General features: G+C 45.8%; 1 protein-coding gene across 1 annotated transcript in view; it reads left to right on the plus strand.

The window, feature by feature from the left end:
- Positions 1-23,914, plus strand: part of myo16 (myosin XVI) — a 650,273-nt gene that overhangs the window by 375,339 nt on the left and 251,020 nt on the right. Inside the window, 4 exon segments of the mRNA XM_038818242.1 lie at positions 1,198-1,269; positions 1,382-1,459; positions 1,462-1,522; positions 16,529-16,601. Of these exon segments, the coding sequence (XP_038674170.1) occupies positions 1,198-1,269; positions 1,382-1,459; positions 1,462-1,522; positions 16,529-16,601 (284 nt within the window).

Raw genomic sequence — 23,914 nt, forward strand, 5'->3', positions numbered from 1 at the left:
TCCTGACCTAATGCAGCACTGCTCTGTCCCACCAGCCTCTGATTGGTTGGCAGCTCTCTAAACGGGCACTTCCTGATCCAGAAGTCTATAATGGCTGTGGTGAGCTGATGTTCTCCTCAACAGACTCCTCCACCACCACCCCGGAGTTGGAGTTTTTAGCTGTGGGAGTGGAGAATCCAGTGGCTCATATAATTCACCCCAGCATATTTAATCAGCCATGTCTATTTAAAAAACAGAAAACTCTACTTTTGATAGCAATATGCACACTGAGATCAACTATTCCACAATCAGGTCCACAGTAAAGATCTCTCTTGCCAAAATCAACAATGTCACTTAATCAGTCATGCACTGGAGAATATTCTTTACCCACCTGTGCAATACCTCCCAAATGCCAACTGACTTATTGTTTTACCCAAAGGCAATGAGGCTAATGATCAAATCCAATTCATATCATATCCAAACTTTGTGTTGTGGGCTCGACCTCAACTCAAATTAACTCCAGGACACAATTAAAAAGGAGATCTTCTCAGCACTCTGCTGAATTTGAGTTCCGCCGCCACATGAGCAGAGGGACCGGAGTATGATATTCTGCCCTTCGAGCCTATTTTGTTTTTCATTCGATATTGACTGATCTGTACTTTGATTGCATTTAACTGTCTCTGATTCATATCTCTCTATATCTTTGTATGACAAAATCAGTTCATCCCACTCTTGAAAATTTCAGTTGACCCAATTTTGAAAATTTCAGTTGACCCATTTTTCCGAGCCTTCTGAAAGAGAGAATTGCAGATTTCCACAGTGCCTTGTCCCGACAATGAATGGGCGCTTTCCTAATTGATTACACGACTCCAACTTTGCCCGGTGAATTACAATGTTGCTGTGTCATAGTTTTATTGGGAGGGCTTGAGATTTTAAGTCTTAATCCATAGAATCCCTGCAGTACAGAAGGTAGACATTTGGCCCATCGAGTCTGCACCGACCCTCTGAAAGAGCATTCTACCTCGGCCCACTCCCCTGTCCTATCCCCGTAATCCCAACTAATTTACACAACTTTGGACATTAAGGGGCAATTTAGCATGCCCAATCTACCTAACCTGTACATCTGCACTTCTGTTTAAATTCTGTTTAATTATCTCCACTTTGTAAAGATAATAATTGAACAGGTAAACACATAATTTAAAGTAATTTGTTTTCCAGTGGCTGGTATTCTGCAAGTCTCACCTGATGACCTCAGTTCAGCCCTAACATCTGATGTCCAGTATTTCAAAGGTAAATGTCATACTCTGCAGGATCCTTTTTCATTGGTGCATCATATTTTGTAAACTTAAAATGCAAGTAATCTCACTTACTTTTATTTTTCCATTTATTTCCCCCACTATAGGGGACGTGATTTTGAGGAGACACACAGCAGATGTGGCAAATGTTTACAGGGACCTTCTGGCAAAGTCACTTTATAGCCGTCTTTTAGCTTCTTGGTAAACAGTATTAATTGTTACCTCCAGAGCCAGGATGACAGGGATGGGTAAGTGTTGTCATTTCTGTGTCATATTTCTGTCTGGGTTTGTCCCTTAACTCATTGAAACCAAAATCACAAGTCTATTATTTTCATCTAATTAACAAAATATTTGAGAAAATAAACTTATGGTTTCAATACTGTTGAGCCGAAGGTTGTGCTTGTTGCAATCCCATCTCCTTATCTCTCACACAACTAGATATAGAACTCAGCCAGGTGTGGTTAAAATTCTTACTTCAGTCCTATGGTCATCATAGCGAATCCCATCATTGCTCCTACAATATCAAGTTGCTAAAAGATTACTCAGCAATAACATAAAAAATAACATTTGTCGTTTTTCTCATACACTTTACAGTGCAGAAGGAGGCCATTCGGCCATCGAGTCTACACTGGCTCCTTGAAAGAGCACCCTACCCAAGCCCACACCTCCACCCTATCCCCATAACCCACCCAACACTAAGGGCAATTTTGGACACTAAGGGCAATTTATCATGGCCAATCCACCTAACCTGCACATCTTTGGACTGTGGGAGGAAACCGGAGCACCCGGAGAAAACCCACGCACACACGGGGAGAATGTGCAGACACCGCACAGACACTGACCCAAGCCAGGAATCGAACCTGGGACCCTGGAGCTTTGAAGTAATTGTGCTCACCACTATGCTACCGTGCTGCCCACAGTATAATTATTTGTGGAAGATTCTCACAAGGTTTATTTTTTTCTCCTGCCACTAGTTGCCCAAGGTATTGGAACCAATATCCTCCCACATATTGTGGGAATGAAGTCCAATGTGGGCAAGAGCAAGTAGAGGAGCAGATCTTCCTCCCTGAAGGAGATTCATGAGGTAGTCGGCGGGATTCTCCATTGCAAGTCTGTCTCGCTACAACTGACAGTGAGGACAGAGAATTTGGCACTCAGCCAAATGTCCATTCACTTCAGCGGGAATTGCGAATCCTGCCAGCAGTAATTATGACACTCAGACACCATCCATCATCAACTTTAAGTGCCACATGCAAAGTACTAGACTTACTGAAATCACTTTTACGAATTTACCATTGTGGTGTTTGAACTCTTTTTGCTTGTCCAGGACATAATATATACTGCCTACCATAACCTAGGCCTGGATCCTGACTCACTCTGCCCCTGGCCTCGACTCGCTTCGCTCTTGGCCTCGCTCCTTATCTGGCCTTGTTCCGCTTCTGGCCTGGCCTCGCTCGCTCCACTCCTGGCCTCACCTAGCTCTGACCCAGGCCTGGCATTGTACCACACCTGGCTTTGCCTTACTCCGCTCCAATCCTGGTCTCGCCTCCCTCCATCCTGAGCTTAATCTCACCTGGCTCCATTCTGAGCCTGGTCTCACCTCACTCTGACCTCGCCTCACTTCGATTCTGGTCACGTCTCGCTCCATCCTCTGCGGTAACTGCTTCCACGTTAATCTCAAATCTTCACTGTGCTGGCCAGAAAACGTCACTTCCAGTTTCCAGCTGGCCCTGTGATAGTTGGTAGGGGAGGAGGAAGAGAAGTAAGTCGTGGGTTAAAGGAGAGCGAGTGAATAAAGAAGGGTTAGGGAGAATGAAGGGGGAGGGAAGAAAGAAGGTGACGGGGAAAGAAGGAGAAAGGGGAGGGGAATAAGGGGAGAAAGAGGAAGGGAAAAGGAGGGGGAGATGGAGGTGGAGGAAGGGGAAGAAGGCAAGGTGAATAAGAGGGGTTTGGGGAGGGTAGTAAGAGGGGAAGGGGAATAAGTGTTGCTGTGGGAGGGAGCAGGGAAAGAGAGGAGAAAGAGGGAAGTTGGGTGGGGGTGTGGTGGGGGCAGTGGTGGAGTGTGATCCTCCAGACTGTACATACTTCGCATTGAGTTAGGAACATTTTGGCTTTAGATAGTCACATTTTATTGTGATGGCAGTTGATGACTATCATTTGATATCGCAGAAATGGCTGTGTGAAAATGATAGCTAAATGGTTAATGTTGAGAGAAAATGAAGTAGAATGATAGATCATTGCTTGTGAGAACAAGTGATATAAAATGATGACAAAATGATAGCACTTGTGAACAGTTGTGTACTGATAGCAAAATAATTGTAACTGAGAGCAGTTGACATCAATTCAAAGCTGTTGAAAGCAAATTATAAGAAAAAGTTTGGGCAGGGAAGCAACTAACTTTGTGACCTGCAGAAAGACTATCTTCAAAATAATCCTGTAACGACTCTGGAAATGGCTTGGGCAATTGCATTCACACTTCAGCCATGAAACCTCTTCATCGGGCCTACAACCTGTGTTTTCCAAGGGGAGCCAATCATGTGAATTATGATTATTATCAATTATCCTATAACTATTATTTTGTTTGTAACTTGCAAAAAGTGCACTGTTCTCTTGAACTGTATTTTTCTCGTGTGGGTGAGTGAGTGATGTAGCTAGATTTTCACTGTGAACATGTGAATAAATAAGCCTCTTTGATTACAAAGATTACAAAGATTCACAATCCTCTCAATGAAGAAATTCCTTCGCCTTTGAGAATTAAAAGATTGCCTTCTTATTCTGAGACTGTGCCCCTGTGTTCTGGATGCTCCAGCAAGAGTACACAACCTTTCAGTATCTAGCCGGTCAGGTCGACCTTGCATTTTCAATGAGATCACTCCTCATTCTTCTTCATTCTATGGAGGATAGGCCCAATCTGCACAACCTGTCATGAGATCATAGGAAATAGGAGCAGGAGTGCTACATTCGGTCCATCCTGAATCTACTCTGTCATTCAATAAGGTCAAGGCTGATCTGAATGAGGCCTTAATTCTACTTTCCTGCCTGCCCCCATAACCCTTGATTCCCTTGTCAGTCAAAACTCCAACTCAACCTTGATCATATTCAATGACCCAGCTTCCACTGCTCTCTAGAGAAGAGAAATCCAAGTCTAACAACTCTGAAAGAGAATAAATACTTTCCTCCTCTCTTCCTTAGGTGGGAAACCAGTTATTTTTAAATTATGCCCCTTAGTTTTAGACTTCTCCACAAGGAGAGACAACTTTGCAGCATCCACCCTGCCAAATCCCCTCTGAATCTTCAATAAAATCATCTCTCATTCTTTTAAATTCCAATGAGGATAAGCCTAACCTGCTCAACCTTTGCCCATAAGGCAGTCCTTTTAACCCAGGAATCAGCTAAGTGAACCTTTTCTGAAATGCTCTCTATTTAACCATTTCCTACTTTGAGTAAGGATCTGCAGAACTGCTGCAGATATGGTCTCACTAAGGTTCTGTACTGCTTTGGCAATGCTTTTATATCCATTCCCATCGCAATCAAGACCAACATTCCAATTGCCTTCCCAAACATAAGAACTAGGAGCAGGAGTAGGCCATCTGGCCCCTCGAGCCTGCTCCGCCATTCAATGAGATCACGGCTCATCTTTTTTGGACTCAGCTCCACTTTCCGGCCCGAACACCATAACCCTTAATCCCTTTATTCTTCAAAAACTACCTATCTGTATCTTAAAAACATGTAATGAAGGAGCCTCAACTGCTTCACTGGGCAAGGAATTCCATAGATTCACAACCCTTTGGGTGAAGGAGTTCCTCCTAAGTTCAGTCCTAGATCTACTTCCCCCTATTTTGAGGCTATGCCCCCCAGTTCTGCTTTCACCCGCCAGTGGAAACAACCTGCCCGCATCAATCCTATCTATTTTCTTCATAATTTTATTTGTTACTATAAGATCCCCCCCGCATCCTTCTAAATTCCAACGAGTACAGTCCCAGTCTACTCAACCTCTCCTCATCGTCCAACCCCTTCAGCTCTCGGATTAACCTAGTGAATCTCCTATGCACACCCTCCAGTGCCAGTACGTCCTTTCTCAGGTAAGGAGACTAAAACTGAACACAATACTCCAGATGTGGCCTCACTAACACCTTATACAATTGCAGCATAACCTCCCTAGTCTTAACTCCATCGCTCTAGTAATGAAGGACACAATTTATTTGCCTTCTTAATCACCTGTTGCACCTGAAAACCAACTTTTTGCGACTCATGCACTAGCACACCCAGGTCTCTCTGCACAGCAGCATGTTTTAATATTTTATCATTTAAATAATAATCCCTTTTGCTATATTCCTACCAAAATGGATAACCTCACATTTGTCAACATTGTATTCCATCTGCCAGACCCTAGCCCATTCACTTAACCTATCCAAATCCCTCTACAGACTTCCGGTATCCTCTACACCTTTCGCTTTACCACTCATCTTAGTGTCATCTGCAAACTTGGACAGGTTGAACTTGGTCCCCAACTCCAAATCATTGATGTAAATTGTGAACAATTGTGGGCCCAACACTGAACCCTGAGGGACACCACTAGCTACTGATTGCCAACCAGAGAAACACCCATTAATCCCCACTCTTTGCTTTCTATTAATTAACCAATCCTTTACCCATGCTACTATTTTACCCTTAATGCCATGCATCTTTATCTCTTGCAGCAATATTTTGTGTGGCACCTTGTCAAAAGCTTTCTCGAAACCCAGATGTACCACATCCATTGGCTCCCCGCTATATACCACACTGGTAATGCCCTCAAAAAATTCCACTAAATTAGTTAGGCATGACCTGCCCTTTATGAACCCATGCTGCGTCTGCCCAATGGGACAATTTCCATCCAGATGCCTCACTATTTCCTCCTTGATGATAGATTCCAGCATCTTCCCTACTACTGGCCTATAATTACCCACATTCTGCCTACCTCCTTTTTTAAACACTTGCTGGACTTACATAGATTTTTCTAATTCAGACACCCAGGTCTCCTTTACCACAAATTTTGGCAGACTCTCTCCATTTAATATTCCTTTTATCTATTCCTCCCGTCAAAGTTCACATTTTCCCACATTATACACCACCTTCCATTTTTGTTTTGTCCAATGAATTAGCTTCTGTCCCTTTGCAGACTCATTGGGCGGGATTCTCTGACCCCCTGCCGGGTCGGAGAATCCCGGGGACGGCGTCAATCCCACCCCCTTGCTCCGACGCCGGCTGCCGTATTCTCCGGGTTTCGGGCGGGGGCAGGGATCACACCACGCCGGTCGGGGGCCGTTGGCAGCGCCCCCCCCGGCAATTCTCCGGGCCCCGATAGGCCGAGCGGCCGTCGGTTTCTGCCAATTCCCGCCGGCATGGATTGGACATGGTCGCATACGGCAGGACCTGGCTGTTAAGTTGGTTGGTGCGGTCCTCGGGGAGGCGCGGGGGGATCCGACCCCGGGGCAGGGCCCCCATGGTGGACTGGCCCGCGATCGGGGCCCACCGATCTGCGGGTGGGCCTATGCCGTGGGGGCATTGTTTCCTTCCGCGCCGGTCCCTGTAGGGCTCCGCCATGACCGGCGCGCGGAAGACACCCCCCTGCGCATGTGCCAGAATACGCCGGCCAGTCTGCGCATGCGCTGAACCACGCCAGCGGTTCTGTGCATGCGCTAACTCGCACAGTCCCTTCGGCGCCGGCTGGTGCAGCGCCAACTTTTCCGCCGCTGGCCTAGCCCCCGGAAGTGCAGAGAATTCCGCAACTTCCGGTCGGCCCGGCATCGCAGTGGTTTGCGCCGTCTTTTACGCCAGCATCGGACCATCCTGCTGATTCGGGAGAATCCCGCCTTTATATCCTTCTTGCAAGATACTTTCCTACTTGTCTTCGTGACATTAGCAAGTTTGCCTACCATAAAGTCACTCATTCATACAGGTTGTATTAATTGAGACCCCAGCACTGACCCTTGTAGCAAGTCACTAGTTACTGTTCCTTTGCTGACTTGAAAATGATTCATTTATTCTCACTCTACTTTTTGTTAGCTAACCAATCTTCTATCCATGTTAATATGTTACCCCCAATGCCACAACATCTTATTTTCTGTAGTAATCTTTCACGTGACATCTCATCAAATGTCTTTTGGAAAACCAAATACACCATCTGTTGTTCCCCACCTTTCTCCGACTTACTTGTCACTCCCTAAGAATATGAATAATTTGTCAAACATGATTTGCCATTCACAAAACCATTTTCCTTCACCAAATTGTATTACGATTCTCTAAATGTATTTAATGCAAATGGGTTTGTGCATTTTCACTTTGAACTGGCCGACAGTTTCTGCTTTTTTGACTCCCTCCTTTCTTGAATAGAGGTGTCATATTTGCAGTTTTACAATCTCATCATGGGACAACACTTTCATCCCATGACTCAGTCCAGTGACACTTACCACCTGTAATGCAAGTGTATCCTTCCTCAGATGATGAGACCAAAATTATGCACAGTACTCCAGGCGCAGTCTCATCAAAGCCCTGTACAACTGTAGAAATACTTCTTTACTCTTGTACAACAATCCTTTTGAGATAAAGCCCAACATACCTGTTATAAACTGCCTGCTTACCACTGGCTGGGGACTAAGGGCAATTCCACAATCCTTATGGAGTGTGAGCTTCCCCAATGAGGGGGGGAGGGGGGCAGATAAATCATTAACAGATTCCCTGCTTAACTAGAGCTGGCCAGTTTGGAACCAGCTAGAGAGGAGTGAGCAGCAAGAGAGTTACTGCTGCTGTAGTATATATATGTGTATATATATATGTATATGTTACTGTAACTAAATGTTATTACTTTCTATCCTACAACTCGTGCTGGATTCTTCGTGGCCCTCACAAAACTGGCGACGAGGGTTAAAGTGGATAGCTATCTGTGCTGCTGAAGCCACCTCCCTGGATTTTTGTTGGATATGGGCTGGAAGTATTTGTTCTGTTCCACCATGCCTCTGTATGGACATTTGGATGTCTTTGATGTTGTGCTGGAATTTTGGAACCAGTACGCACAATGGATGAGTTACTGTTTCCGGGTAAACAACATCACCGAAAACAAGCGTCAGCTGGTCATTTTGCTCACCGCCTGCGGCCCGCATATGTTTGGGGTGATTTGGCGCCACACGACAAGACGTTTGATGAACTTGTGTCCTCAGTGGGGCAGCATTTTAACCCAAACCCATCCACGATAGTCCAGCGTTACCGGTTTAATACTGCTGAGAGGACCCTAGGAGAATCCCTTGCAGAGTTTCTATCCAGGCTACGCAGGATTGTGGAGTACTGTGACTATGGCGAGACCGTTAGAAATGTTACACAACCTTTGGTTTGCGGGATTAACAATGCAGCCACCAGAGAAAGTTGTTAGCTGAGCCAACATTGACTTTCCAACAGGACATCCAAATAGTATTGTCCCGAGAGAGCGCAGAATGGGCAATGCAGGAGCTACTGGGAATGGAGGTACAAGCGTCTCCCCGCACCCCTGCCGTACCTTGGGTAGGGAGGCATCCGGATCGAAGCCAGTGGCCGCCGAACGTTCCTCCCCGAAGGGAGCTTTCTCCGGAACCAATGGATGAGGAGCCTTGTCAGTTTTGGACTTGTGGGCGCCGACCCCGTCGCGGACGCGGTCCAAGCCAGAGGCTCCGTCGTTCCAACAGAAAATGGGACCAGCCCAGGGGCCGTACGTTCAATTTGGATAAACCTACGGCTCGAATCCCGAGGACGTGGCGACGGAGGACAACTGCCTGCAGCTGCATTGTGTGGCAGCTCCCCAAGTGGCCCTCATTAAGGTGACAGTACGGCATGCTTGCGATGAAGTTGGACACTGGCACAGCGGTCTCCGTGATCACCCAGAGGACATTCAACCACATAAAGCAGGGTATACAGACCCTTACATTAGCCAACACACAGGCCAGGTTGGCCACCTACACGGGGGAACCATTGGACGTTGCAGGAATTACAATTACCCCTGTTGTTTATGGACGCCAGGAGGGGTGTTTCCCACTTATCGTGGTGCGCAGCCAAGGGCCCAGCCTGTTGGGTCGGGACTGGTTGCGCCATTTGCGGCTGCAGTGGCAGCACATCCTCCAAACAGGTTATGGAGGGTTGACGGAGGTACTAGGACGGTACCCTGATGTACTCCAGCCCGGTTTGGGGAAAATAAAAGGGGCCATAGCCCGTATCCAAATCGAACCAGGAGCCACGGTGCACTATTTCCGGGCATGCCCGATGCCTTACGCCTTGCTCGTGAAGGTAGAAGGGGAGCTCACTCGTTTGTAGTCCTTGGGAATATTCAGGCCCGTCCGTTTCACTGACTGGGCAGCGCCAATTGTAAATGTAATGAAGCCAGATACCACAGATCGCTTGTGCGGTGACTATAAACCTGCAGTGAATACGGCTTCCCGGCTCGACCAATATCCAATGCCTCGCATAGAAGATCTCTATGCAAAGCTTGCAGGCAGACGTTAGTTCACGAAATTAGATATGAGTCACACCTACCTACAGTTGGAGTTGGACCCTGCCTCCCGGCTATATGTAACTATTAATACACACAGGGGCCTGTATGAATATATACGGTTGCGCTTTGGGGTATCCTCTGCCTGCGCTATTTTTCAAAGCATCATGGAGGACATCTTGACAGGTTTACCGCATTTCGCTGTCTATTAAGACGACATTTTGATGACAGGGATGTCGGAGCAGGAACATTTGGAAAATTTGGAGGCTGTCCTTAGACGCTTTTCAGAGGCTGGAGTCCGTATACGTCGTGCAAAGTGCGTATTTCAGGCGAAGGAAGTAGTCTACCTGGGTTATCGGGTGGACCGCGAAGGTTTGCATCCTGCCTCAGAGAAGGTGCGTGCAATTCAACAGGCCCCCGCCCTGACTGACACTTCGCTTCTTTGTTCTTTTCTCAGCCTAGTAAACTAGTACGTGAAGTTCCTCCCCAATCTGGCAACTACGCTGCCCCATTGCACCTTCTGCTAAAGAAGAATCACACCTGGGTTTGTGGTCAAGTGCAAGAAACCACTTTCCAGCAGGTAAAACAACCATTGTCATTGTCTGGCTTACTAACCCACTATGGTCCTGGAAAGTTTTTGCTCATCATGTGTGATGCATCCCAGTATGGTATTGGGGCAGTGCTGTCCACAGATGGAGAACGGGGCCGAGCGGCCAATAGCTTTCGCCTCCCGTACATTGACTGCAGCGGAAAAGAAGTATGCGCAGACCAAGAAGGAGGGTCTGGCGGTGGTCTTTGTGGTGAAACGCTTCCACCTGTATGTGTAAGGCCGCCACTTCACTATCGTGACTAATCATAAGCCTCTGCTGGGACTTTTCCGAGAGGATAAGCCAATACCAACCATTGCTTCCACACGGATCCAGCGCTGGGTTTTGTTGCTCACTGCCTGTGAGTATTCTCTGGAGCACAAACCAGGAACCCAGATAGCTAATGCCGACGCACTGAGCCAATTGCCTTTGTTGACCGGCCCCATGTCGACCCCCACGACCAGTGAGGTGGTTGCAACCCTACATTTTATGGACTCCTTGCCTGTCAAGGCATCACAGATCCGTGAGTGGACCCAGACGGAGCCAGTCCTGTCAAAGGTTCGGCACATAGTCCTGTATGGTAGGCAGTGTAGACAGCTCCCATGCGAGTTGCGGGCATTTTCCTCCAAGCTGTCAGAATTTAGACTGGAAGACGGTATCCTCTTGTGGGGGATGCGTGTGATTGTCCTGGAAAAAGGACAGGAGCTGATACTAAGGAACTATCACAATGGGAACCCGGATGTGACCAAAATGAAAATGTTGGCCCGGAGTTATGTCTGGTTGGCCAGGCCTTGACACCGACATTGAGAAGGTGGTCGAAAACTGCTCCATTTGCCAGGAGCATCAGAGGCTTCTGCCGGCCGTGCCCCTCCATCACTGGGAATGGCCAGGGCGGCCTTGGGCGCGCTTACATGCGGATATCGCTGGCCCTTTTCAAGGATCCATGTTCCTTCTATTAATCGATGTCCAGTCTAAATGGTTAGAGGTGCATAAGATGGTAGACACAACGTCCTGGGCAACAATCGAGAAGATGCGTTTGTCTTCAGTATGCATGTCCTTCCTGAGGTGCTGGTCACGGACAATGGCACTCCGTTCAGAAGTGAGGAGTTTGCGAGGTTCATGAAGATGAATGGCATACGCCATATCCGCACCGCTCGATACCACCCGGCTTCCAATGGGTTGGCGGAGCGCGCAGTGCAGACATTCAAACAAGGCCTAAAGAAGCAGTCTTCCGGGCTATGGACGTGAGATTGGCTCATTTTTTGTTTTCATATAGGACCACTCCACATGTGGTAACTGGGGTAGCTCCCGCTGAACTCCTAATGGGCCCGAGACTTCACATCCGCCGTACCATGGTTTTCCCGGACATTGGCGCAAAAGTACGCCGCACACAAGAACGGCAGGGACATGGCCCTTCTTGGCATCGGCCAATTCGGCAGTTTGCGCCCGGTGACCCAGTGTTCGTTCAAAATTTTGCTGGGAGTGCCCAGTGGGTCCCTGGCATTATCCTTCGCCGAACGGGCCCTATCTCTTACCAGGTGCAAGCCCAGGGTCGTCTCCAGCGCAGGCATGTAGACCACGTTCAGTCCAGACGACCATTTCTTCCAAAGATTCCCCGCCCCCAGAGCTCATTTCTACAGCCACAGAGACCAGACACAGTGGACAATATTCCTCACAAGCTTCCTCTGGTGCCGCAGTCAAAGTCTGCACAGGTCGTTGCAGAACCGCGTGGAGATAGAGACGCCGAGATGACGGAGGCAGCAGACTCCGACTCCAAGATGGAGACACAGGACGCTGCAGAGAGAGCGTCCTCGGGCCCACGGGCCGTGGGTGTACAACCATTACGCCGTTCATCACGGAAGCACCATTCTCCGTCTCGTTACACGCCGCTCGATCCAGAGCCTCGTGCAAATGGTGCCTGTGGCAAAACGAGTCCGACGCCCACCTTCGCCGGGGTGTTCGGTGAATTCCTTGCCCTTTGGGGGGGAGGCATGTTATAACCTGCCTGCTTATGTCACCCTATCATGCAAGCCATATAGAGTCCCTACAGCGCAGAAGGAGGTTATTTGGACAATCGAGTCTGCACCATCCCTCCGAAAGAGCATTTGACCTAGGCCCATTCCACTGCTCAATCCCCGTAACCCCATCGCATTGATCATGGCAAATCCACCTAATCTGCACATCTTTGGTTGTGCCTCTTCATTCACCTGAGGAAGGAGCAGTGCTCCGAAAGCTAGTGTTTGAAACAAACCTGTTGGACTTTAACCTGGTGTTGTAAGACTGCTTACTGTGCTCACCCCAGTCCAACGCCGGCATCTCCACATCATCTTTGGTTTGTGGGGGAAAACCGGAGCACCCAGAGGAAATCACTGCAGTTATGGGGATAAGGTGGAGGTGTTGACCTTGGGTAGGGTGGTCTTTCCAAGAGCTGGTGCAGACTCGATGGGCCGAATGGCCTCCTTCTGCACTGCAAATTCTATGAAAATTCTATGATTAAGATAGCTAAGGTGTATAATGGTTACCACTATAACCCATGTTTCCTGTCCTCTCCCTACACTGGGGTCACCTCTGCTTATTGTCCACCACCTACCACATGCAAATAAAGCTGGGGTACAGTCATGGCCAGGGTCCCTACTCTCTAACATGGCCTCTGAACATTTTGCTTCGTAAACCCTAGTCTTTGCCTCAGTCAACCAGACAACTGATTTTCTGATCTTCAGGCACTTCTTCCCTTTAACTAAGCAAATGTCTCTTCAGGTGTTTCAGTAATGGTCCCACTGCAGCACAGCTGAAATGTGTACATGGGTTCGCTCATTCACCCCATTGTATCCACAACGGCCAAAAAAAAGAAAAACTAAATTAGCCTTTCACTTCACTCCTATTTTCCAGCACGTGATCCATAGCCTTGAGAGTACAGCACTTCAGATGCAGATCCTGGAACCTTTTCAATGAGTTGAGCATTTCAGCCTCAACCACCAACGCCAACAATAAATTCCAAACCCCCACCACCCTCTGGGTGAAAAGGTGTTCCCTCATGTCGCCTATAATCCTTCTACCAATCACCTTAAATCTAGGCCCTCTGATAATTGATCTCTGAACTGGGGGGAATAAGTCTTACCTGTCTTCCACCAACCCCTTGGTTCCTCATTTTGAGAAAGTCTCGAGGTTGGCAGGTTTGCACTTTACTTCTTGAAATTATTTATTCATTCATTCATTCGATGTGGGCATTTCTGGCTAGGGCAGCATTTATTGTCCAGTTTTAATTGCCCTTAAGAAGGCAAGTGGATGGTACTATGATACCTGGGGCGAGATTTTCCGGCTGTTCATGACGGTGGCATCTTATGGTTCCGTTGACAATGACATCCTCACCAGGGGTTTCTTGGCGGCATAGGGTAGCTTCAATGGGAAATCACATTGACAACGGTGGGACCAGAAGATCCTGCTGCTGGCCAACGGCAAGCCTGTTGCTGATAAACACACCACAGGGAGGTCAGAAAATCTCGCCCATAATTTCTGAATCCAAGCATCAGTGTAGACTAGGGCTGTTAATGTTACTGATCTTTGGGGTACTCCACTCAGTAATTCCTTCATTTTTCCATCACTCTCCTCGCAAGCTTCAACTGCTTTTATTTTCAATCAGTTCCCTATTTCCTTCTCAATTTCCCATTTCAGTTTTAGCAGCAGCTTTTCAAGAGGAAATTTATCGAAGAGTAATCGGAATGCTAACCAGCGAATGGCATATTCCTTTCCCATGTCCACCCGGAGTGGGTTATTTTCTAATTAGCTTAGCCATATTAATGAGAGGAGAGCAAGCCTTTGCCATAAATTAGGCATAGAATTCCACTCCCAATCCGTCCTTTGTCAGGACCACCATGTTTGTGCTGAGTTAATCTTGGTTCCAGACCATCATTTTTTTTAAAAAAGAAGTGATCCAAAATCTGTTATTTACTGAAACAATGAAGACACAAGACTCCACCGTTTAAATCAAAATAATTTTTACTGTACAAGAGTGAAACAGAGAAAAAGCTAAATACTATTTGGATATGTAGCCATCTGGGATGGCCACTTACAAAGGATTCTGGGAAATATGGCCACCTGCAAAGGACCATGGGAAATATGGTCAACCCAGGACCCAGATGCACAAAGCTTATGTATATTGGCAACTCAGATAACTAGACGCTATTGAAACCGCCAGCTACTTTGCATACTAATGGCCCATTTCCCCAGAACGAAAGGCCTGTACTCAGGTAACAGATGCAGAAACAGACTCATCGGCGCCACTCCCTTTGCTCAGGGTGCCCAAAAAGCCACGGTCAATGACCACACAGGACATGCCCCGCCATCAAGGCACCTGCCCCTTTATTGGCCAAAATCAAAGGCATTAATCGAAGCCTACCGAATTATTGGGTCCAAAGCTAAGGACCACCCAAAAGAGCGCAAAACCCTAGAAGGATAAAGAGAGACACTGCCATGTGTTCGGTCTCTCTTGGCCCCGACGCTCAGTGTCTCTTGGCCCTGACCTACGCCTAAAATCAAGTGTTGCATCACGAGCTAGAAGACAGGTTCAAGACCAACAATCGCTACCAGGCGGATGAGCCCAGCTGAAATGAAGTCACTTCTCCAGACCCAGCCACGCAAACTCCGAACAAAGGCCTTGTTCCTCTGCATAAAGCCGGGTGCCTGAAGTTAAGTACAGGTTGTTGTAGTGTTAGGTGTAATTTAGCTTGTAGTGTTGCATGTCAAAGTAATTCTTGTGTGTAAATAAACTATCATTGAACTTGAACTAACTAACTGGTTGTTTGGTCTTTGATCGATATCTGGTAAAAGCTTGTGATGGTATCATTTGATACCTGGCGACTCTGAAAAGCAATATCATCATTAATAACTGTCACATCAGTATCCATTTAAAAAGAGCAACATTATTGGCGTCTCCGGTGCGAATTGGCAACAGATAATGCTATCACCTACACCCTAAAATCAACATAAATAGAGGCGGCACGGGAGCACAGTGGTTAGCACTGTTGATTCATAGCGCCAGAAATCCGGGTTTGATTCCTGGCTTGGTCACTTTCTGTGCGGAGTCTGCACATTCACCCCGTGGAATTAAGCCTGATCCCCAGTTGGAGTAGGTCTTCCCTCTGTAACCTTGAAAACCTTTGATGTCTCTTCCAGCATGTCAAAATCAATGATCGTTCAGATGAAGGTAAAAGTCTTTCCTCTGTAGCCTTCAAACACTTGATGTCCCTCCCAGCATGTCAATGGGGAGGCATAGCGGCACAGTAGTCTCACAGCCCCAGAGACCTCGGTTCGATTCTGGCCTTGAGTGACTGTGCAAAGTTTTTACATTCTCCCTGTGTACGTGTGGGGTTCCTCCGGGTGCTCAAGTGTCCTCCCATAGTCCAAAGATGTGCAGGCTAGATGAATCAACCATTATTAATGCCCGGGGATAGGGAAAGGAGGTGTGGGCCTCAGTAGAGTGTGCTTTTGGAGGTTTTGCGCAGACTCGATTGGCTGAATAGCCACTTCCTGCACTGTAAGGATTCTAAGAATTCTATGAAGTTCAAAGATCTGTCAGATGAAGGTAAAGGTCTTCCCTTTTTGTTGGAAACCTTTGAAGTTCTTTTTTCACATTTAATTTAATTTCCCTTTAACTTTTCAAGTCCCTGGGCTTGCTGTAAAACCGAAAACTGCATTGTTTACATTCAATTCCAGTCTTTTACAAGTCTCTGGATGAACAGGCCCAGGCTATTTCAAAGGAAGGTTTAGCTCTGTTTATTTTTATAGCTCTACATGGTCCATTACCCTTCACACATCCCCTGGTTGACAGGTCCAGGCTATTTCAAAGGAGTGATTAGCCTTCTTGGCTTGTTTTTATAGCTCTTCAAGGTCAATTAACTGTGAAGCGCTTCCTCTTTTGAGCAGATGTTGTTTCAAACCCCATTTTTTTCATAGAGGCTATTCTGAAATATTCTTTGTTCTGAAATGCTTCCTAGAAAGGGCATGTCTTGTTTCTGACCACATTTTTTTCTGCAGGATTTCCTTTTTTCTGAAGTCCTACCTAGAAAGGACAGGTGCTTTATGTGAGGCCTACAATACTATCATTAATGGTATCATTTAACTTGCAGTAAATATTTGGTGTTTTCATGATCACCTCTGCTCTGTTCTGGTTTCAGCAACTCGGCACTTGAAATTGGGATATTGGACATCTTTGGCTTTGAAGAATTCCAGAAGAACACCTATGAACAGGTGGGGAGTCCTAATGAATGAAGTGAGAATAGCATACACACAGCTCCCAGAGTTATGCCCAGTGAATGATCACAGGAATTGCATCTGAAAAACAAAAAAGTTTTACATTAAACTACAATTCAATATCCCATCAGTATGAGACAGAACAAAGGTCGCAGAGTAGAGTTGGGCGGGCAATCCAGATAAGAATAAGAGGTGAACAGTACGACTAGAGAATGAGGTGCACACTGGGATGTTTCCGATCAGTTAGATTTTGTGAAGAATGAAGCTGGGAAAAGTTAGGCTTGGAGGTGGCACGCAAAGTGTCCACATGAATGGTTGTGATTCAGGATGGAAACATGTGATGGTACAATGTTAGTAGGAGGCAGACTTGACAATGGAGTGGATATAAGAATTAAGATTCAAGCCAAACAAGACAGATGGTCACACATTGTTACAGTGCAGTTGAATAAACATCCAGAAAGGAGAAAAGAGCATAATTGGGGTGGAGTTCCTTGGCATATTAACACCTGGCAGCACTTCTAAGATCTTGCTAGCTTTCCTGAGACACTCTGTGCTACTGGCTGCTACATCGGCAGGCGAGGTGTTGTTCTTCAAGGATATGGACTCGTGCAGGTATAAATCTGTGACTATGCCTATATCAGGCTATTTCTTGGCTAGTCAGTGGGACAGCTCACTCAATTATGGCACAATTCACCGATGTAAGTAAGGTGGATTTTGCAGGGTTGACTAGATTGGTTCGCCTTTGCTTTATCAAGTGTCAAGTTTGACCTTAGGTGGTCTTTCTGATTTTATTCTTCTTATACTTTGCTGTTTCTGAGTTGCTTACTTACACATTTCAGAGAGCATTTAAGTGTCAACAGTATTGCTGTGAGTCTGGAGTTTCATCAGGTGAAAATGACAGATTTCCTTCCCTAAGAGGCATTAGTGAACCAGGTGACTTTTTACAACAACCAGAAACTAATTTCCAAATTTTACTTCGTTAACTGAATTAAAGTTCTCAGCTACCCTGAGCAGGAGCCATCACAGCAATAGTGACAGGAATCCTGTAACTGAACAAAAGTAGGTTTATTCAGTTTGACTGGGATTAGGTGTGTAAGTATTTGCTAATTATCAGCCCTGATCTTTTATTGTGACAATTCGACCAACAAAATACAGCATATGATTTGAACGTGTACACAAAATACACAGAAAGCATTCCAAAAAATAGTGAAAAATAGAGAGGCAAAAGGGAGGGTGGAAATATTTGAGAAAGGAGGGAGACCGAAAGCAGGAAAGTTTAAGTCAGTTAGTCTAACATCTCATTTAGAAAATGCTGAAATTCAATATTAATGAGGTAGTAGCAGGACATGAGACAGTCAGGCAGAGTCAACATGGTTTTGTGAAAAGGAATTATTTTTTATAAATATTTGATGCTGTATCAAGGAGGGTGGATAAGGGAACTAGTACATTCAGTGCATGAATTTGCAAAAGGTCTGAGATAAGTTTCTGATATTCTGCACTATATAAATGCAGGTTATTGTAGCTGGTTTGTGAAAAGGTTCTCACGGATTAGAATGGAACAGTGGGGCAGCAGAAGGTCAAAGAACATCCTGTTGATGCTTGAGTGACATGTCATGGAGAGGTGTGCTGACTTTACTGGGGTAGTTAACAATGGAACCATGATGGTGGGGCATAAGGGAAAAAACTCTGAAGGATAATAATGTGCTGAAAGCTACAGAGAATTCGCAAGGGATGATGAATGAGAACAACCCACAGTGAAATGTTTGGGCCAGAGATGGACACAGTTCTGTTTCTTAATGACACATTTTGAGAACTTTAGACAGGGAGGGTGATTAGAGTTGATTGGAGTGCTCACACTCCATCCTCAGCACTTTCTGGAGAGGGCTCACCACACACAGAGAAGACATGCACGATTGCCAATCTCAACTCCATCTCTTCTCATCACATTCCTTTAATTTGTCTTCATCTGCTACTGTCTGTCAGACATGTGCCACGTGCGCAGTGCACAGTCAGTGTACAGAAAGGACAGACAGTGTATGTGCCGAGTGTGCAGAGAGGGCACCCAGCGAAAGTGCCGAGTGTGCTGTGTGCAGAAAGGGCACACAGCGTATGTGCCGAGTGTGCAGAAAGGGCACACAGCGTATGTGCCGAGTGTGCTGTGTGCAGAAAGGGCACACAGCGTATGTGCCGAGTGTGCTGTGTGCAGAAAGGGCACACAGCATATGTGCCGACTGTGCATTATGCAGAAAGGGCACACGGCTTACGTGCCAAGTACACAGAATACAGAAAAATACTGCACAGGAACAGGCCCTTCGGCCCTCCAAGCTTGCGCCGATCATGCTGCCAGTCTAAACTAAAATCTTCTACACTTCCGGGGTCCGTATCCCTCTATTCCTATCCTATTCATGTATTTGTCAAGACGCCCCTCAAGCGTCACTATCGTGCGTGTTTCCACCACCCACTCCGGCAGCAAGTTCCAGGCACCCACTACCCTCTGTGTAAAAAAACAATTGCCTCGTACATCTCCTCTAAACCTTGCCCCTTGCACCTTAAATCTATGCCCCCCAGTAAGTGACCCCTCTACCCTGGGAGAGAGCCTCTGACTAAAACATATATGCCGAGTGTGCAGTGTGCACAAAAGGCACACAGCGTATGTGCCGACTGCGCCATGTGCAGAAAGGGCACACAGCGTATGTGCCGACTACACGGTGTGTAGAAAGCGCACATAGCGAAAGTGCCGGGTGTGCATTGTGCACAAAGGGCACACAGCGTATGTCAATACTCTTGAGGGTTCTACCATTCACTGTATATTCCCTACCTGTATTAGACCTTCCAAAATACATTACCTCACATTTGTCCAGATAAAACACCATCTGCCATCTCTCCGCCCATGTCTCCAAATGATATAAATCCTGCTGAATCGTCTGACAGTCCTCATTGTTATCTGCAATTCCACCAACCTTTGTGTTGTTCGCAAACTTACTAATCAGACGTTACATTTTCCTCCAAATCATTTATATATACTACGAACCGCAAAGGTCCCAGCATAGATCCCTGCCCTGGGGACTTATTCACCTTAATATTTTTTAAGATGCCCAACACCTCATCTTTTTGGATCTCAATGTGACCCAGGCTATCTACACACCCTTCTCCAGACTCAACATCCACAATTCCTTCTCTTTGGTGAATCCTATTGCAAAGTATTCATTTAGTACCTCGCCCATTTCCTCTGGCTCCACACATAGATTTCCTCCCCTGTCCTTGTGGGCCAACCCTTTCCCAGGCTACCCTCTTGCTTTTTATAAAAGTGTAAAAAGCCTTGCAACTTTCCTTAACCCTATTTACTAATGACTTTTCTTGACCCCTTTTAGCTCTCCTCTCTCCTTGCTTAAGTTCCTACCTACTTTCCTTTTCCACACAGGATTCGTCTGTTCCCAGCCTTCTAGCCCTGACAAATGCCTCTTTTTTCTTTTTGACGAGGCCTACAATATCTCTCATTATCCAAGGTTCACCAAATTAGCCATACTTATTCCTCTTCCTCACAGGAACATGCCGGTCCTGAATTCCTTTCAATCGACATTTGAAAGCCTCCCAGATGTCAGATATTGATTTCCAATCGAACTTCCGCCCCCAATCTGGGTTCTTTGGTTCCCGCCTAGTATTGTTATAATTAGCCTTCCCCCAATTTAGCACATTCACCCTATGACCACTCTTAACCTCGTCCACCAGCACTTTAAAACTTACTGAATTGTGGTCACTGTCCCTGAAACTTCTACCACCTGGCCGGGCTCATTCCCCAATACTAGGTCCAGTACAGCCCCCTCCCTAGTTGGACTATCTACAAATTGTTTTAAGAAGCTCTCCTGGATGCTCCTTACAAACACTGACCCGTCTAATTCCCTAACACTAAGTGAGCCCCAGTCAATATTGGGCAAGTTAAAGTCTCCCATCACAATAACCCTGTTGGTTTTACTCCTTTCCAAAATCTGTCTACCTATTTGCTCCTCTAGCTGGCTGTTGGGAGGCCTGTAGTAAACTGTATGCAGAAAGGGCACACAGTGTATGTGCCGAATACACAGGGTACAGAAAGGACAGTTCATGATATGCGCCGAATGTGCAGACGTCTCGCGTTTGAATGGATACTGGTTTGAGATCAACCTGTCAACCGAAACTGCTTTGGATTAGGCTTGAGATTATCTACTGGAGAATGCCTCACCGACACACCCCTGTAGCTTTGGGATGCAGGAACAGCCCAGAGCTCCAGCACTGTGAGTGTGACTGGCGATCAGCAAGCCGCTAAGGCCAAGTTAGATGATGAGCCTCTCCCAGCAGCTGCCAACAAAATGTTGGAGTTGCAATGACAAGTGACGGCAAAACATCAGGCAGAGATGCCGCAGTCGCTCGGCAGGCTGGAACGAACGTTGAAGAAGTCTGTTCATGTTTTCCTAATGTTATGGCTCCAACATCCCAGAATCTTAAAGTCAGCATGGGAAGGTTAGAGGCCACCAAGGAGACTTTGGTCCAGTAGGTTTTTCCAGGTTTGCACTCATCCCTGGACAAAAGCAGGAGACCCTGATCAAACCGGGGCTCTCTAGGCTTCGGGGACCACAGGGCGCCTGCCATTCTAGACATCTGAATGTAGCAGACAGCAGGTTGTCTTCATCTCTGCTACGGATGTAAGGGTTGTACCCAAAGGATGGTGGTAGGGTTAGGAAAGTGAAATAATGTTAAAATCACATTTATATAATTCCTGTGTCCTAACGTTGAAATACTTTGATTGTGATGTTAAACCAGTGATTCCTACAATTTCCTGTTACTGCGTGGTAAAAAGCATTGGTTCCAATATCTAGCTTCTTAAAGAGGCCTTCCTCCTTTCTCTCAGATCTGACTCCATTGTAATCTGTAATCATTGTAATTTGTGGGCAGCACGGTAGCATGGTGGTTAGCATAAATGCTTCACAGCTCCAGGGTCCCAGGTTCGATTCCCGGCTGGGTCACTGTCTGTGCGGAGTCTGCACATCATCCCCGTGTGTGCGTGGGTTTCCTCCGGGTGCTCCGGTTTCCTCCCACAGTCCAAAGATGTGCGGGTTAGGTGGATTGGCCATGCTAAATTGCCCGTAGTGTCCTAAAAAGTAAGGTTAAGGGGGGGGTTGTTGGGTTACGGGTGGATACGTGGGTTCGAGTAGGGTGATCATTGCTCGGCACAACATCGAGGGCCGAAGGGCCTGTTCTGTGCTGTACATATGTTCTATGTAATCTCGCCCATTGTCTTTTGTTGGAGGAAAATAACATTGAGGTTATTTCACTGCCATTGGAAAATCCCCTAATACTTCAAAATTCAGTGTTTCAGAAAGCACAACCTCTATAATTTCTATTGAATAATTTACACCCTGTTATCTGTGATGAGGCTGTTTTGCAGCATTTCATTCTGCAGGTATGTGAATATTTTGTGATTAATATTTTGCTGTATTTTTCATCCAAAATTACTAATAGTTATTTGTGAACAGTAATGTTGACTAGCCCCCAATTAATTCAACATCTGCCACCAAAGGTCTGCTTAAAGATTTGCACTTCTTGTTATTCCTGAAATATTTAAAGGCATTCCGAGTATTGACATCGGTCAACTTTAATCAACAAATAGTAGAATCAGTATCAGGTTTTTAGCAATTATTGGATCAGTAACATTAAACTATTAATGTACACTTTGGTAAAGGTTTTTAGCTATCAGTAAAACCGACAAAAGTACTCACAGAGAAATCAGCAACATTGTGCAATCAGCTTTGGATTGGATTGGATTTGTTTATTGTCACGTGTACCGAGGTACAGTGAAAAGTATTTTTCTGCAAGCAGCTCAACAGATCATTCAGTACGTGGGAAGAAAAGGGAATTAAACAAAATTCAAGAAAATACATAATGGGGAAACACAAGATATACAATGTAACTACGTAAGCATTGGCATCGGATGAAGCATACAGGGTGTAGTTATAGCTTGATTATTAAATCTAAACTGCACCCCAATATGCCTCAACTTGCAGTACATTGATAGCATCGATTCAATACCTATAGTATCCTGCACTTGTTTGAGAACAAGTTGGCTAATTGAGGGGGCAACAAGATGGCAGATCGAGTATAATATTGGGAAGGGTGAAGTTATTCACTTAGTTCATAAGAATAGAAGGGCAGGATATTTATTTAAAAAGGTGTGAAACTTGCAAATATTGATGATTGGAGAGATTTGAGTGTGTTCATATAAGGAATGCTGAAAGTCATCATGCAGGTACATCAAGCAGTTAGGAAGGAAAGTGGATTGTTGGCTTTTATCGCAAGAGGATTGGAGTTAAGGAATAAAGTCGTCTTGCTACAATTGTGCGGGGCTACGTTGACACCACATTTGGAATACTATGTACAGTTTTGATCGCTTCATTTCAGAAATAATATATTCGCATTGGAGGCAGCACAGCGAAGGTTCACTAATTTGGTCCTTGGAATAAAGTGGTTGCCGTATGATGAGAGCATGAATTAATTGGGCTTGAATTTTCTGGAGTTTAGCAGGTAAACAGCGCTCTCATTGAAAACATCATTAAGTAAATTTAAGGCTGGTGTAGACAAGTTTGTGGTCTCTTGGGGAATGGGCAGGAGAGTGGAATTTAAGCCTAAGGTCAGCCATTGTTGTATTGAATGGCGGAGCAGACTAAATGGGCCATTGTCATATTGAATGGCGGAGCAGACTAAATGGGCTATTGTCATATTGAATGGCGGAGCAGACTAAATGGGCCATTGTCATATTGAATGGCGGAGCAGACTAAATGGGCCATTGTCATATTGAATGGCGGAGCAGACTAAATGGGCTATTGTTATATTGAATGGCGGAGCAGACTAAATGGGTTATTGTTATATTGAATGGCGGAGCAGACTAAATGGGCTATTGTTATATTGAATGGCGGAGCAGACTAAATGGGCTATTGTTATATTGAATGGCAGAGCAGACTAAATGGGCTATTGTTATATTGAATGGCGGAGCAGACTAAATGGGCCATTGTCGTATTGAATGACGGAGCAGACTAAATGGGCCATTGTCATATTGAATGGCGGAGCAGACTAAATGGGCTATTGTTATATTGAATGGCGGAGCAGACTAAATGGGCTATTGTCGTATTGAATGACGGAGCAGACTAAATGGGCCATTGTCATATTGAATGGCGGAGCAGACTAAATGGGCTATTGTTATATTGAATGGCGGAGCAGACTAAATGGGCTATTGTTATATTGAATGGCAGAGCAGACTAAATGGGCTATTGTTATATTGAATG

Source organism: Scyliorhinus canicula, chromosome 14 (genome assembly GCF_902713615.1).
Source record: "Scyliorhinus canicula chromosome 14, sScyCan1.1, whole genome shotgun sequence".
Taxonomy (NCBI): Eukaryota; Metazoa; Chordata; class Chondrichthyes; order Carcharhiniformes; family Scyliorhinidae; genus Scyliorhinus; species Scyliorhinus canicula.